This window comes from Chlamydotis macqueenii, chromosome 1 (assembly GCF_036417535.1).
Source record: "Chlamydotis macqueenii isolate bChlMac1 chromosome 1, bChlMac1.mat, whole genome shotgun sequence".
Lineage (NCBI taxonomy): Eukaryota > Metazoa > Chordata > Aves > Otidiformes > Otididae > Chlamydotis > Chlamydotis macqueenii.
The window spans coordinates 57,537,763-57,552,899 of NC_141556.1; the positions used below are offsets into that span (position 1 = coordinate 57,537,763).

Consider the following 15,137-nt stretch of genomic DNA (forward strand, 5'->3'; position numbering starts at 1 on the left):
AAGAACAAAGGAAGATTCAAACTGGAATTTTTCCAGACATATGCAGAATAATTGTTCCCAAAAACTCTCCTCATCTTTATCCTTGTGGATTTGAATGCATCCTTGAGAAATCTGTCCCTCATTCCATATTTGTCAGAAGAAAGGATGTAACAGTTACAATTAGCATACTTAACCACGTGTACAGCCTTGAGGAGCTACCTACCCTACATCGAACAATTTACCAATTTTAATTGATGCTACAACCACTATTGATTTCTAACTTCCACTTTCCCAGCGTAGTAGATCAGAAACAAATGACAGATATGCCAGATCAGTCAGAAGCAGTTGTAACTGCCAACAAATCCTTTGGCTGATGCAACCATTTCATAATCATCTTACATTTCAGTGCACCGAGTCTCAGCCAGAAAGCCTTCACATCTGCGTCTCAGTCCCTGCTACAAAAGAGCAAAATCTGAAGACCTAGAACTATAATGCCATTATCAATAGTGACATAGAAAGCATCCAAATTCATACTTCTGTGCTAATAGCCCCACTCTGAACAGAAACAAAAGGCAATTTTGGGGAATACCAAATGAAGTAGCCCTTAAAATAGATGGTTTCTATTTATTCTACTACTTGGGGAAAGTGTAAAGAACGGATATCTACAATAAAATTTACATATCCATTCTTGCAGTTTTCAAAGCTTTTCAGACATATCAGCAAACACTCAGTCAATTCTATAAGAATCTATAGACTTAAAAAGCTGCATCAACTCTGAAAATTTATCCATTTGCAAGATATTTCTGATGTTGTTTTGTCAGTCTTGTTTCCTTTTAGTAACATAAGATTTAAAAAAGAACTGATGAAACACTGTGCATTTAACAGTTTTCTTACAGAAAGATTCACTAATTCCATTCTTCAACATTAATGCCCTCCTGAGCAGCATTGCTTCCTCCAAGGAAAGCTACATTAGTTCCTCAGTAGCTTTTATTAGGCAGCACGTTCAAGTTACAGGTTGTAACGTGCTCAACTCAAAACATATCCAGAATGTTTGCATCTATACGTAACTACAAAAACAAGTCCTGGGAATATTAGTGAATTCTGCCTCACAAAAATAACTTTTTAAAATAGATACATGTTCTGAAGGAGACAATGAAGTGACTTGCGCAGTGCCCCACAGAATCTGAAGCTTAAGCCATATATCAATCCAAAAGACTGTATGACCTTGGTTTAATCCTCACTGTAAAGCCTTACCTTGCTTCTGAAGTTCCTTGCCGCTCCTACTGGAGCTGCAGTTCCACTACCGCTGCCTTCCGTAGCCCGATGAAATGTGAGCCACACATGGACACGTGCAGTTTATGTGCTGTTTTGTGACCGTTGCCCAAAGGAGTGTGACTTCAAATTTCAGGGTCTTGTGGCTGTCAAGGCAACTTATCCAGCTCACATCAGAGAAGGAGCGTTACCCAGTCATAAGAATCTTGCTTTATTTGAGGAAGAAATTAAATGTGTAAATAAAAAGAGTGCTCTATTTCTCCCTAGCTGCTAAGTACAGGATTTAACCTAATAAACCCTTCTCTAGGGTAAGGACATAATCTTCTGTTGTTTGTGGGTTTTTTTCCCTAAATCCACAGTGTTTCTTTTCCTTTCTCATGTATTCAAGATGAGAGAAGCTTCAGCGAGCACAGCTACCAGCATTCCAATTTATTCAGCAGCAACCCCTGTGGACTGCTAACAGCAGACTACGATTCTGCTTGGATTACAAGGCGTAGATAAGTGATTCCATCCTTAATCTATCACTGTCAATGCCACTAAGGGAACATCTTTTACCTGTGAGAAGTCAGGCAGAGGAAAAGATTGAGATTGGGGGGGAAAAAAAAGAAAAAAAAGCGTGGGGTAAAACAGCAGAAATAAAGAGGACACAAGTCCATTAAGAGCTCTGTGCACAAGTGCATGTGGAAATAAGTAGGAAATGAGGGAAAGGGACAAAGGACCAGGATGCTAACAGAAAAGTAGCAAACAGAAAGGTGATAGTCAGATTCCAAGCAGAATTTTTCAATAGCAATGAAAATCTCACTTCCAACATCATCTATGCCTTCTATTACACTGATCCCACTGTAAAATGGAAGAGATGTTTGATACCTCAGTAAATGCTGATGGATACCACTACATTACAGCCACGATCAATAAATCTCAAGTACATCATAATGGAGCCTCAAAGCCTTCGCATACAGACCTGTCAGTAAACTGGGACAATATTACAAAGAGACAACAAAGGATAATGCAAAGATTGCAAAAATGGAACAACACCGAGACAAGTGAATTTCTTGGAGGATGGAGTGGAAGGTAGAAAAGATGAAAAGGAGGTAAGCCACTTAGACATAAGTGATGGAGAACATCAATAACTGCACACCTGTTTTATGTGATGGAGGATTCAGGAATGGAGGAGAAAACAGTGAAAGCAGTAATAAGACCTGGGATTAGGTTTTCTTTTCCTTTTTCAGGGAACCCCTTGTAGTGACTCCATCACTATACTTCACTACAGTCATCATCCACAATTAAAGTCTCTGCCCACTCAGGCTAGAGAGCACCCTTTCATATTTTCATCACAGAAACAATGACTTTTATGTGCATATAAAAGATTCCTTTGATTTTGCTATAAGTGCTTATTATTTTTATTTATTTGTTTGGCTGGCTAGATGTCTGGCAGATATATCACATAGTCCCAAACATGTAAAATGGGTCATTCATGCTAGAAAAGACCAAAAAAAAGCTGCCTTCTAAGCAGGCACTACCTTGAGGTTAAAATAAAACTTGGAAAAAATTGTTTTCACCAACTCTGCTCTTGGAACATCCAATCTTATAACTCAAATACAGATGCATTATTGATTACTCTCTTCATCCCAAGCTTACTTAATGCTTTTCATAGTAAGCAAATTCTGCGCTCCACAGTAAACAACCTAATGTGTAATCAAGCAAAGTTTATACCCTGAAAAAGTATTGTTTGTTATTGATGACATGCTTTCTAGCAGCGTAAGATCTTTCACAGAGATCGGAAGGAGTGGAAAAACCAGGATGCTTCACAGTCACCTTTTTCAGCTCTAACCCAAACCCATTAAGTTTGACTCAAACTGCCTAGGGAAGACAGAATGTCAGTTTAAAAATTAAGAACAGGGCATAGAAATAGTTTAAGAAAAATCAAGGGAGATGCTAGGAAAAAATATTTGAAAAAGAAGAAAAACAATTAAAGGAACCAATCTACCTCAGTGTGAAGGACCAAAAAAAATAACAAAGAGGGGGGAAAAAAGGAACAAAATTCTGAGATATTAAGAAAGCAACTAATAAACTGGTGAGCAAGAAGAGAACTCTCTCTGGGAGAACAGTAACATAATCAAAAGCAAGAAAAACCATGAACTGTCGGAGAAGATAACAGATCAAATGTTGACCCAGGTGGAAAAGAAACATTGCTCAACTTCCACATTGGACACACCGGCCTCATAAACTGGCTATTTAAAACATGCCAACCCAACCGACACTGTGGAATTCAAGAGACTTGAGGCCGACTTAGAAACTCAAGCAGCAAAGAACAAAGCGGGGCGCAGAACGGGGCAGGGGGTTTCCAATTCCCGCTCCGATTTGACTCCAGCTCCAAGCCCCTGAGGGAAAAGCGAGCCAAATCCCGGGACTCCCGCAACCGGTGACAGGACACAACCCCGTGCCTTCTCACTGGGTGGGCCCCACACCTCCTGCCCCACGGCCAGCCCCGTTCCTCAGCCTGCATAACGGAAACCCGCCCACCGCCAGCGGCCCGGACAGCACGCCCGGCTCCCCAGCCGTTAACGGTCCGCGCATGCACAGAGCAGCCCACGCCAGGCGGACTGGGGGGGGGGAACTGCGCGCTCCCGCTCAATGGCGCGGGACAGTCACCGGGAGGGGCCGAGATGAGGCTTCGATCATGCGCACGCGCACGCGCACGAAGGCAGGCAGCTAGACGTGACACGACGCTTCGGCACGGAAGATCCCATTCCGTGACAGGAATGGGGAGGACAGGAAATGGAGGCTTCTTTGCCTCGCTCTTACTTGTCTTTTCCCTCCTTGGTGCTGCCGCGCCCCTACTGCATAGTTCTTTTCCCGGAACTTCATTATTTTCTGCCCTGTCCCCAGTGGATTAATTTCGACTACGTGGTACAGTCCCCGTCTTCTACCCAATAACAAACCGGCTCCTGACAACGTAGTTAGTTGCTGGGCGGAAATACTCCCCTGTTCTCTTAGCACCGCGGCACCATCCGCTAAGCGCGCTGCCCCGCCTTAGCTACCAGAAAGGGCGGGGGGGGGGTTTGAGTGACAGGACGCTTAGAGGGCGGGAAAAGACAAGAGAGCCAATAACGACTCCGATTAGCATTGATGAGCAGAGCTCATAGCCAACCGAACTACAGAAGGCGGGGCGTTCGGTTGCTAGGGCCGCGCTGTTGCTAGGGCAGCGGCTGCTGCCACGGCGCTTTGCCGCGGCCTTCCTGGCCCCCCGCCGCCTTCCCCCGGGCCGGGGCCATGGTGAAGCTCGCTGCCAAGTGCATCCTGGCAGGTGAGTCCGGCCCCTCCGGTCCCATCCGCCCCGCCGGGGCCTAGAGCGGACTCGGTGGGGTGGGGCGAGGCCAGCAGCGGGGCGGTGCTGGGACGCCCGGGCCCCCTCAGCGAGGGGGGAGCAGCGGGCGGGCGGTGGCGGGCAGCGACGGGAGGCTTGGTCTCTCTCAGCCCCTCGTCACGGGGGGGGATTGTCTCGACGGAGGTGAGGTGGGGAAAGAGGCGATAGGAGAGGGGTGGGGACGGTGGAAATCCCGTTACCTGCCCTGTGTCCTCTCCCTCCTACGACAGACGGAGGATCAAAAGCTGCATTCGGGGAGGGTGTGAAGCATAGTCGGACCAGCTGAAATGCAAGGACAGGATCTGAAAAAAAAAAAAAAAAAAAAAAAAGAAAGGGAGAAAGAAAGAGTATTTCTACAGTGTGGAAAGGTGGGCTGAGGACAGGGAAAGTGTGAAGGGAACAAGGTAGAGAGCTGAGTCCTGCCTCACACAGGAGGCTGGAGGAAACATTAGTGGCGGAAATTGGGATGATTCTGAGAGTACGATGGGAAGGTAGAGCCTTAGCAAAGAGTAGGAGGACAAAGTGCACTTCACAGAGGCGTCTTTTTCCCCAAGCAAACTGGAGGTTACACTGGAAAAAAGTGAGGTCAAGGCACCAGTTTATTTAGTCAAGATGGATTATGGAGGTGCTGCAAGTAAATAGAGCTGACTTAACACTGCAGGAAGAAAATTTCTTTTTTCCGCTCCCTCTACATTGAAGCCTTGTGCAGCCTCAGCCAGAAGCACAAATCCATAAAACCTTTGCATGCAAACAACCCCCAGGTTTAACTCTTTGCTCCGAACCTGTTTTCCTTCATCCAAAATAAAATGTTTGCCTTTTTGTAACCTCAGAAGCAGCTAACCATCAACTCACACAAAGCTCAGTGTGATCTTTGGCAAGTGCGAAAGAAATAATCTCCCTTGTGCCTCTGCTGACAGTTACTGTGGACAGCATGAGTATCTTGCCTGTCTTCTAGATTTGCAACTTACACATTTTTTCCAGTTTGGAAGTTTCCAGGTCCCAATATGTAGACTTTGCTGAAGTCTTTCAAGTTTTGTTGTTTAGTGTTACCAAAGGCCAATTCCATGACTGTTTTAAATTCACATAGGTTTTCTTTGGATGACCCAGTTATGTGCTTAATCTTAATGGGGTCTGGAGCTGCCTTTTCAATTCTGTTCACAATACAAACAACAGGAACGTCTGGTCCCATATGTAGTGCTCCTAAGTGCTGGAATAATATCTATGTGTTATTAAAAATAATAAATTAATGAAGCAGACCAGGCAAAATAGCTTCTGTCTTGCAGAAGAGACCAATATAGTGAAAAAGACATAAGAGATGAGTAATCACGACAACCTAAAGGGAGCAAAAAAATGCAATTACATAGGCAGGAGCAGGAGCAGGAGATGGAACAGGGAACTCTCGTGTACCTAAGAAAATGGTTATGAAGAATAGAGTGGCTCACAATATTGGGAGCTGCACCAAGGTCAAAGAGAACAACAGGGGAAAAGGGCTTTTATTAGCAAAAGAGAGACTATTAACTTGACAATAAAAGGCAATTTTTGTGTTATCTCAAGGGTAATTTTCAGACACACAGTAAAATATATTGTTGTGTGAGCTTACTATGAAGATGACAAAAAGGTTTTAATTGTAGAAAGACAGTTGGCAGTAGCAGGCGTTTTAGAGACACACTACAGATTCTGGCAGAATAACAAAAATGTGGATGGAATAAATACTGTGGGATGCAGTACTGGCAGATGAGTCCAAACTAAATGAAAAGGGCACGAAAACTTATTTTGAGAAAGTGTAGCGATGTAGTGAGCTAATAGGATGCAAATAGTAAGAAGAGGGAAAGAACAATTGGGGCTGTAAAACTGAAGAAAGGCAACGCATTAGTTAAGAATTTGCACTTAATGATGCCTGTGCCGTTTGGAGCAATGTATGCTTCTCTATCTCATTTCACAAAGACAGATCTAATTGTCTATTGAAATACAGAATAGCTTCCACTCAGAACAGAGTGTTTTCTTCAGCACAAGCTTGAACTGATCAGGGAACAAACAAGCTGACTTACCAGATTTTCCTGTCTAAATATTATGAGCCCAACTCAGCTCAAAGTAAGCAAGCATGTTAAAAATGTTTAAACAAGAACTACGTTTGGTTAATTCATCTAGGAACAATTGTCACTATCCAAAACACCCTTCCACCTCTATAATAGTATGTGAGCAGATAACTTTACCAATTTCCTTCAAAATACCATCTAGGAAGCTGTAATAGCATCAAAATGTACCCCTTTCTGGGTTTATTTATTAACAACATAATGTAAAAGGCTTGTATTCCAAGTTTGGCTGTCATGACTGTTCCTTTAAGGGTAAAGCTGGAACCACTGAGGTATTTCATTCCTATTTCCTGTCCTTTAAACTATCCGGGCTAGTAAGACAGTATGTGAAAAGAGGATGAGTCCTTTGAGAACATTTATTTAAGTCTTTGTTTTGCAAGGATTATGATATTTTTCATGGAGTGATATGGGCAGATGTGAATTTTGCAGTTCTCTGACATTGCTTTGGATCTTATGGAGTTTTGTAACAGCAGACCAAAGCAGGCAGCTGCCGGCTTTGCCCGAAGTGTTGTGCAAGCCGTACCAGAAAGCCTTGGCTCTAGAAGAGCAAAACTAAAGCCCCTTGGTTTTCCTTGTATATAGGGATGAATCAGCAGGCTCTTTCTCTCCAGCCAAGTGACATTTGCTTCTGTATGCCCAGGATGCAACTAATGAGCCACCAGCAGCATTGAGTCAGCAAGAGTTGCTCTCTTAGCAGGGTCAGCAAGAAGAATTCATCGAGGAATGTTACCGGCTTAAGCAGCTTTGTACTGTATAAATGACCCATCTCTTCCCTAAACTCAGTTTATACAAAGGGTTTGGATCTGGGGAAATGGATAATCTAAGGAGAGGAAATAGCCTCCTATGTAGCCCAGTCTCCCTTATCACATTGTATTTTTCTCTACATGATAACATATCTGGGAAATTTTAATTCTTAGGTAAAGGCTGTAGGGTAGATATGGATTTTAGAACAAACAGCAGTTCCATGTTGATCTAGGGGGGCCTTTAATGTCATTCAAAGAGCAGAAATGTAGTGTCATCACCAGTATGCATAATGGCAATATTCATTTCCTCACATGGGTCTTGCCTTCTAGATTGTTTTGTGCTTCTTGTGACAGTTATCTTGCCTGTATTCAGAGTTACAGCATCCACGTTCTTACGGCATATGATTATAACAGAACTGAGGGAAAATAAGATTCTCTAAGATGAAACAAAAATCTTTTATGTTTTTGGTTTTGCAGGAGATCCAGCTGTGGGGAAAAGTGCTTTAGCTCAGATGTTCCGCAATGATGGGGCTCATTTTCAGAAGAACTACACACTGGTAAGCATACCACAGGCTCAAATGGCTAACCAACATTTTCCTAAGTTGCATGAGAAAACTAAGAAGGTCTAGAACAAAATAAATAATATGATTTTTAAGTTGAGGTATTCAAGGCGGAGTCTTATAGGGTTTTCTTTCTCATACACCCTAGATCCTGAAAAGAAAGCATTTAATATTCTGTAAGTCTTTATGTAATGTGGGTGCTGGTTTTGAAACTTAATGCAGAGTAATTTAGTTAACTTTGTAATTTTCCTGCTGAAGCAATGTTTTCACAAGCTTTTGTGATGTTAGAGAACTTCCCCCTTTAGGGAGTGCTCTGTGAAAAAGCACTGCTGAAGGAGAAAGCTTTTAATTTCAACTATTAAATATGCGTGTGGACAGTGCGCTTATCACTATGCAAACATGAAGATGTGCTGCATAGCCCCAAGATAATTATAATCTACAGAAACTGTTCCCAGATGAAGAGGATACAGTTTGCAGTCTTTCAGTGTGAGAATCAATGGTGATGACTAATCATAAGCAGGATAAAAATAAAAGTAAATATAAGTAAAGTAAAAAAAGAAAAATATGAGTGTGGAGGAAAAAACCCTAAAATATGTTTATTCATTGAAATAAAGATGGAAACCAGAAGTTAAGGATAGAAATAGAACAAAAAAACAAGCAAGCTACAAAGCAGAATGAGATAAAAGGTGGAAGAGGCACAAAAAACCTCAGTCCCATATGTTAGCTGATCACATGGTTGGTGCAAAACAGTCTAAGGCGTGCTTTAGAGCAGCAATGTGATAGTGAACGTAGCCCTGAAGATTTCAGCTAATACTCTTAGCTGTATATAAGCAAATCTCTGGAAGTTGGTTTTCTCCGTTTTTTTCCCCCATCTGCGCCAATCTACGTGGCTTTGACGTGTAGGTGGGAGTATGTTACCAGAGCTATGAGGAGTATTGTTGAGATCCCAGCAGTCTATGTTTGATGAGATTGTAATGATTCACAAGAATTGCCTCAATCCAATGCATAGTTGGTATGCAGTCAAACAGGCTCTTAAAAACTCTTCTGATCCTTGTTTTCCTGATTCTTCTTGACAGACAACGGGCATAGAACTGTTGGTGAAGGCTGTATCGGTTCCAGAGACAATTGATAGTGTGGTGAGTTTTTCTGAAACATAAATTGGGTCAGAAAGAGACATCCAGAGCTCAAACCTCACTTCAGTCTCATTCTGGTGGAAGATTTCTCTGCATGTTCATAAGGCCATTAAGTTGCATTAAGGAAATGAGGCTGATCGTGTACAATTGCTGATACTCCAGTGTTATTATGATCTTAAAAATATTGGATTTACATACTTGTATCCAACATGACATCTTAAACCAAAGCTGTTGCCAGCTTTGTTAGGATTCTGTTCTGTCCTTTAGGGCACTCAGGTTTAACGTTCATGTTTCTTAGAACTACAGAAGCTGGAACTTGTCTGTTAATTTTCTTTAATGCCCTATACTCCAGTGGAACATGGACCATGTGTATGATTTTTTATAAATTGTGCAGGTTACTGTCCCACTCCACAGATTCTGTTTCCAGTAGGGATGGAAACCAGACTTGAGGCCTTGGAGGTAACCCTTTCACAGGTTATACATGAAAAATGGCTATTTCTTTTCTCATGCTATCTGAACTGGAGTATTCTCAGTGCAAGGAGCTTGTCCCTTAGGGACATGACACTGCTGTGCTGAACAAAACGCAGGAGTTACAAGTTCCAGTATTTACTTTCAAAACTTTTTCCTACATTGCATTTTTCCTGGCAAGAGCCTTCTTTCTGCTTCTGCTTTCAGGAATTCTTCATTTTTGACTCTGCAGGAAAAGATCTATTTTCTGAAATGCTGGAGAAACTGGTAAGTCTTATGTAACAGTCCTCTTCTTCCAAAGAAGTGCTTTTGCTTTGAAGATCTGAACTTCCCAGTCTGGCAGATGTAGCAAACTTTGTCTTTAGTGTAAATGGGAGCAATTACCTCAGTTACCAATGCATCCTGTTCTAACTCTCTGAAACTTGTAAAAATACTAGAAGAGTTACTTTCCAGAGGAAGACAGGCAGATAGTCATTCAGTTTTGTCACAAAAGAAATAGGAATGTTTAACAGAGAATTACTGTGTGCTGTTGGTTAGAGTTCTTTTCATTTCTTAAAAAAAAAATCTATTTTGCTACTACTGCAGCAGTGAGGGTTTTTTTGTGTGTTATAGTGATGTGTTTGATCCAACAGGACTCATTCTTGTCCTTGAGCATAACACTGCCCTTGATTTTTTTCATTCATGCCTTCATGTCTTTACCTGTACAGTTGTCCATTGTGTTATCTCATTTTGAGAGGCAGGATCAATTAATTGATGTGAGATTTCATAAGAGGGCTCAGTCAACCTAATGGCTCGTTGATTTAAAAGAGGGAATTCCACTTTTGCCCTTGCACGAGGTCTGGTCTGCAAGGGAGCCCTCTAGAAGCTGGCTCAGCTTCTCAAATTGGAAGAAAAGCTTTCTACTTTTTTTTCTCTAGGATTAATTTTGTGCTGATTCAGCATGAAGAATCGGCTTCCCTAGAGATCAGATGAGTGCCAGGGAAGATACAAGTAAAGGAGCAGGACTGTGCAGACAGGAATGGGGAAAGAGAGCAAGACCACCTCTCCCAGTGCCAGCTATCCATTTAGTCAGCTCAACTGAAATGTGAAACCTTGCCAGGGCATAGAATTCCTGTATGTTAGGCTTTTTATTTTTGTCTTAGCATCTGTGTTTGCCGTGTTTACAGACTGGCTGTTGGCCACATCAGTGTCATTAGAGCTGACAATGTTCCTTTCTTGCTGTGCAGTGGGAGCAACCCAACGTCCTGTGCCTTGTGTATGATGTCACTAATGAGCAATCTTTCAACAACTGTGCCAAATGGTTGGAGAAGCTGAGGGCTCAAGCAGTTGGAGTGCACATCCCAGGTAAGAAATGGGTGAGATTCTTGTTATCTGCTTCCCTCTTGTATGACAGCAGTTGTTCCCATTGAGATGTGGCATAGAGCATTTATTTTAAGCCAGGGGCAAGCATGGCTTCCTCCAACTTTTTTGCTTTTATCACAAAGCAAATAAGGCATAAATATTTTTCCTTTGTGGAACCTTTTCTAGGTAGTCGCAGACTGTTCTCCAACTCTCCAACTTTTTCAGCTACTTCTACAAATGTTCTAGCGTTTGTTGCTAACAAGTCATCATTTCTGGGCTGTTGTTTTTCCTTTGTTTCATAGGTTTTTTTTCTGTAGGTGTCTTAGTGGGGAATAAAACAGACCTGGTTGGTCGTCGAGTTGTGGAGCAGAAACAAGCACAGGAGTGGGCTGAGAAGCACGGCTTAGAATACTGTGAGATGTCAGTGGTAAGTATCTGCTCCTTTCAGCATCTGCGGAAGTGGATGTTTGTAGAGTTATCTTCTCTTTCAGGTAAAGAAAGATAATTGGGGACTCGCTTCCACTTTTTTGTCATCTAGCTTACCCTCACTTTTAATCTATCTTCTGCGAAGCAGTTAGCAGAAATAGTCAAATGCTTATTCCATCTGTCATTCACAACTTTCTTATTTCTTTACAGAAGGAGATGAAAAATTTTGAGGCCCCTTTCCACATCCTGGCAAAGTCGTTCCACCAGCTGTACAAAGAGAAAGTGGAAACTTTTCGCTCGCTAGCTTGAGGGCTGTGACTGGGATGACTTATTTATCCTCTAAGCTTCTTCTAGTGCCCAGAATCCTGCAGGGTGCAATACCGAGAGAAGAAAAAAAGATGAGCTATTTGCTTCTTCACGGTCATCTTCTGGTAATTCAAAATAAACTAGAAATAAGCAAGTGGGAGGGCACTCTTCTGAAGTTGCTACCTCAGCATTCCTTTCATGTCGTCTAACTTGGTTCTCTGCTCACTGAAAGTCTGCTAGGTTGGAAGAGCGAGGAGTAAAAGGGGAGGGCAGAATGGAAATTGCCAGCTCTTTGCTTTGATATTGTCTTGTTTCTTGTCTAAACAGACTTCCTGCTGCTACAAGCAATGATTTAGAGGTTTGGAGGAGGAGAGAGGAAGCTGACAGGATGTTTTTCAACTTAAGAAACCCAGCTTTGATACGTATATTGCAGGGCAGGACTGATTAGGCCCTGCCGCTTGAAAAGCATTTTCAGTAGGAGGCTTATGCCCTAAAATCAACAGACAGAGATGGAGATGTGTGGGAAGCGAGCTGGATTTAGGTGTGGTTCTAGAAGTGCCTAGAGTTTGAGCCCTGTTTTAACAGTGTAACCCTTATCTGTTGTAGAACTGATAAGCTGTTGACTAATACGTGTTTCTGACTTCCAGAATCTCGTTCTTTTCTTCCGTGTGGCTCACTCTCACTGCCTGGTAGGAGCTGTCTTGCAGCTGTACCGCTGTCACTTCATAACGCAGTGCCCTCTGCTGGTCCCAGGTCACAAGATTTCTCAATAAGCTACCTCTCTTGAAACGAGCAAAACTTCCTACAGGCACATCCAAATTGGCTTCTCTGCAAAACTGGGTCAGATAGCAAGAATACCTCTTTTATTATAAAGACAAGTCCAAAATTTAAAGCAAATTGTCCTTCCTTCTTCACGTCTTTGTCATCTTATGTGGTTTTGTGACATTTTTTTTTTTATCAGCTGAAGTTGGCAATACCATCTTCTCGTTAGGTTCGGTTCTCAATCCATTACTAGAATCAAAGCCCTCTGTTGTAAAACTTTCCCTACTTGTCCTTGAATTTTGGATTAAAGACTGTGATTCTGATGTCACTAGTGGAAACAGGACTCGGGAAATGAAAGACAACCTGGCTAAGTTATTCTGACTCAGCCATGTCTAGCTGTAAGTTCCATATCAGAAAGGGTAAAAGCCTAGAGAGAACTGCACTTTTGTGTGGAGTACTGATGTTGCATATATAAGAGTCTATCTGCTAATGCAGTATTTGAAAGCATCTGTGGTAAGGTACTGTCTTGTAACTAAGCCTAACACCAAGGAGTTCAATACTGTAACCTTTCTCTTCTCCTAGCTAACGCTTGTCTCCCTTGGGCAAAGGAAGATGAATTTTATAGAGAGTGAGCACTAAGTGATGTTTCAGGCAGGCTTTTCAGGAATCTGTGTTTCAAGACTTTTATATGTGCATTTTATAACCATTTTTATGCCCAATGCTAGGAAAAGTAGATTGGATTGAACATAGGAAATATGGCTGCAGATGTTGTAGCTGAGTTTGTGAAGTACTTCAAGAATCTGGAAAAGCAGCTGGGCTCATTTCACTGGCAACAGTGTGTTGATGCTGGGAATTAGCTAGGGAGCATGAATACCTGAAGAGGTTAAGTTAGGAGCTCAGCCCACAAGAAGAAAATGAATAGGTTCTTTTGCTAGGAGCTACCTCAAAAAATGACAGAACCAGCTGGGGAAGCTCTTGCTTCCTCCAGAGAAAGAAGGACTTCTCCATGGGCTTAGGGTATCTAGAAGACTCACTCTTTTTTTTTCACTTTGATTAGCATTACAGGTGTGGGGTTTTTTTTCTTACATGAGCTGTCTTTTTAATTCTGAGGGTTGTCTGTTGATTTACACAGGCTGAGTAGAGTCTCGCCTGCAGGTGCTGGTGCCTCTGACTCTGAAGAATAAAAGTTATTTTGGATGCTGTACTGATCTAGTTACAGAACTAAAGAAGGTTTGTTTTGATTTGGTAGCTCATTTCCCCCTAGTTCTATTGATGATGTGATTACACCACAAGACAGGTATTTTTTCACATTGAAAATAGCATACCAGGTGTGTATGCCACCTGTGACGCAGTATATAGGGGGGATGAACGCCTTGGGATTGGGTGATAAAGTGAATCCTATGCAATCTTTAACCAGGAAGTTCAATCTCTCTGCACTAGAACGACCTCCCATAACTTCAAATAAACAGTCTAAATGCACCAGTAAGATGAAGATTGGTGAACGATGTTTTTTTAAATGAATGCAAAAGCTAGAGGATCTCATTAAGGGAATGCTTGCAGTGGTGATTTGTGATTTATAGGGAAGCTGTTTTTGAGAGGTTAGTGAAGAAAAATGCATCCCATGCAGGGAAAGATATATTGCCTGAGAGAGGAAATGTATGATCTAATTAGCTAGCAGTAGGGATTCACCCACTGCCCCTTTCCCTCTTTCCACAGGCCATGACTAGAATTAGAAAAGAGGTTGTGTCTAAAGCGTGTTGCCCAGCTTGCTTTTTACAGGACTATTTCAAGCACTAATGTAGACACGATTTAATGTCCTTCAAAATGGTACGTTTGACAATAACACCTCAGTCCTTCCAAAGGCATTTTAAAAGCATAATATACTGTCCTTCCTAGCTAATGTGCTACATAATACCAGCATGATGCAGGTGATGATTGTTGCTGTTTTCCTAGGTTATGTGTGACCTTGGTTGTAGATGCCAGTAGTGAAGAGTGAGTAGAGAACATGGGAACCAGATACGGGAAGGCAGTGGAAAATAGTTTTGTGTCTGTATGAAAGAGTTTAGGGTAGTGAGTAGTTGAGCTGGACAAGCAGGATGAGTAAGAGTCTGAAACCATTATTAAGTTTCTCTTACCGTGTTCAGTAACTGTTTTGGTCACATCTGTAGGGTAAGGTTGCATGTTTGCTGGTTATAGCCTTAGCATCACTCTGAATTACAGACACGATGAAGAACAGGCGGAGGAAGGCAGAAAGCCTTCCTGCCGACCAGGAAGCTTGTTGTCTTCTTACAGCTCCCCTACATTGTCCAGCTGTGCAGTGCTGCGGTTGCTCAGCATGGATTTTTACAACCCAGAAGAGACCCAGCTCAACCAGAACTGAAATTTCAAAAGAAGGGGGAAGGAAAAACCAGACCTTTAACTGTTTTAAAGAGATAAATAGTCATTCTTTTTCCTACTTGCTTGTTTGATTAGATAAAAAACATCCTTTCCTCCTTGGAGTCCTTCCTTCTTATCTTTCCTTTGGTCCTCATGGTTCTGCTGCACAGAATCTCTCTTATACTTCTGCCCTGCTTTACTTAGCTTGATACCTTACCAGCTGATGTTTTTTTTATCCTTTTAATTTCTGCATTACCAATCCCCAATGCTGCAAGAACATTTCTTCTTAGAGAGATTAATAGACGAAGGAA

At 42.1% G+C, this 15,137-nt stretch overlaps 1 protein-coding gene across 1 annotated transcript; it reads left to right on the forward strand.

Moving 5' to 3' along the window:
- Positions 1 to 4,418: 4,418 nt before the first annotated feature.
- Positions 4,419 to 11,845, forward strand: IFT27 (intraflagellar transport 27). Its single transcript, XM_086753576.1, has 7 exons — positions 4,419 to 4,558; positions 7,932 to 8,011; positions 9,091 to 9,150; positions 9,823 to 9,882; positions 10,842 to 10,959; positions 11,274 to 11,383; positions 11,593 to 11,845. Exons 1-7 carry the CDS (start codon positions 4,525 to 4,527, stop codon positions 11,689 to 11,691), a joined length of 561 nt encoding a protein of 186 aa, XP_086609702.1. The 5' UTR covers positions 4,419 to 4,524; the 3' UTR covers positions 11,692 to 11,845.
- The last annotated feature ends 3,292 nt before the right edge of the window (positions 11,846 to 15,137 follow it).

Coding starts and splice junctions, on each gene's coding strand:
- IFT27 (XM_086753576.1), top strand. CDS start 4,525: ATGGTGAAGCTCGCTGCCAAGTGCATCCTGGCAG. Junction 9,883..10,841: donor CTGAAATGCTGGAGAAACTG/GTAAGTCTTATG, acceptor CTTGCTGTGCAG/TGGGAGCAACCCAACGTCCT. Junction 11,384..11,592: donor AATACTGTGAGATGTCAGTG/GTAAGTATCTGC, acceptor ATTTCTTTACAG/AAGGAGATGAAAAATTTTGA.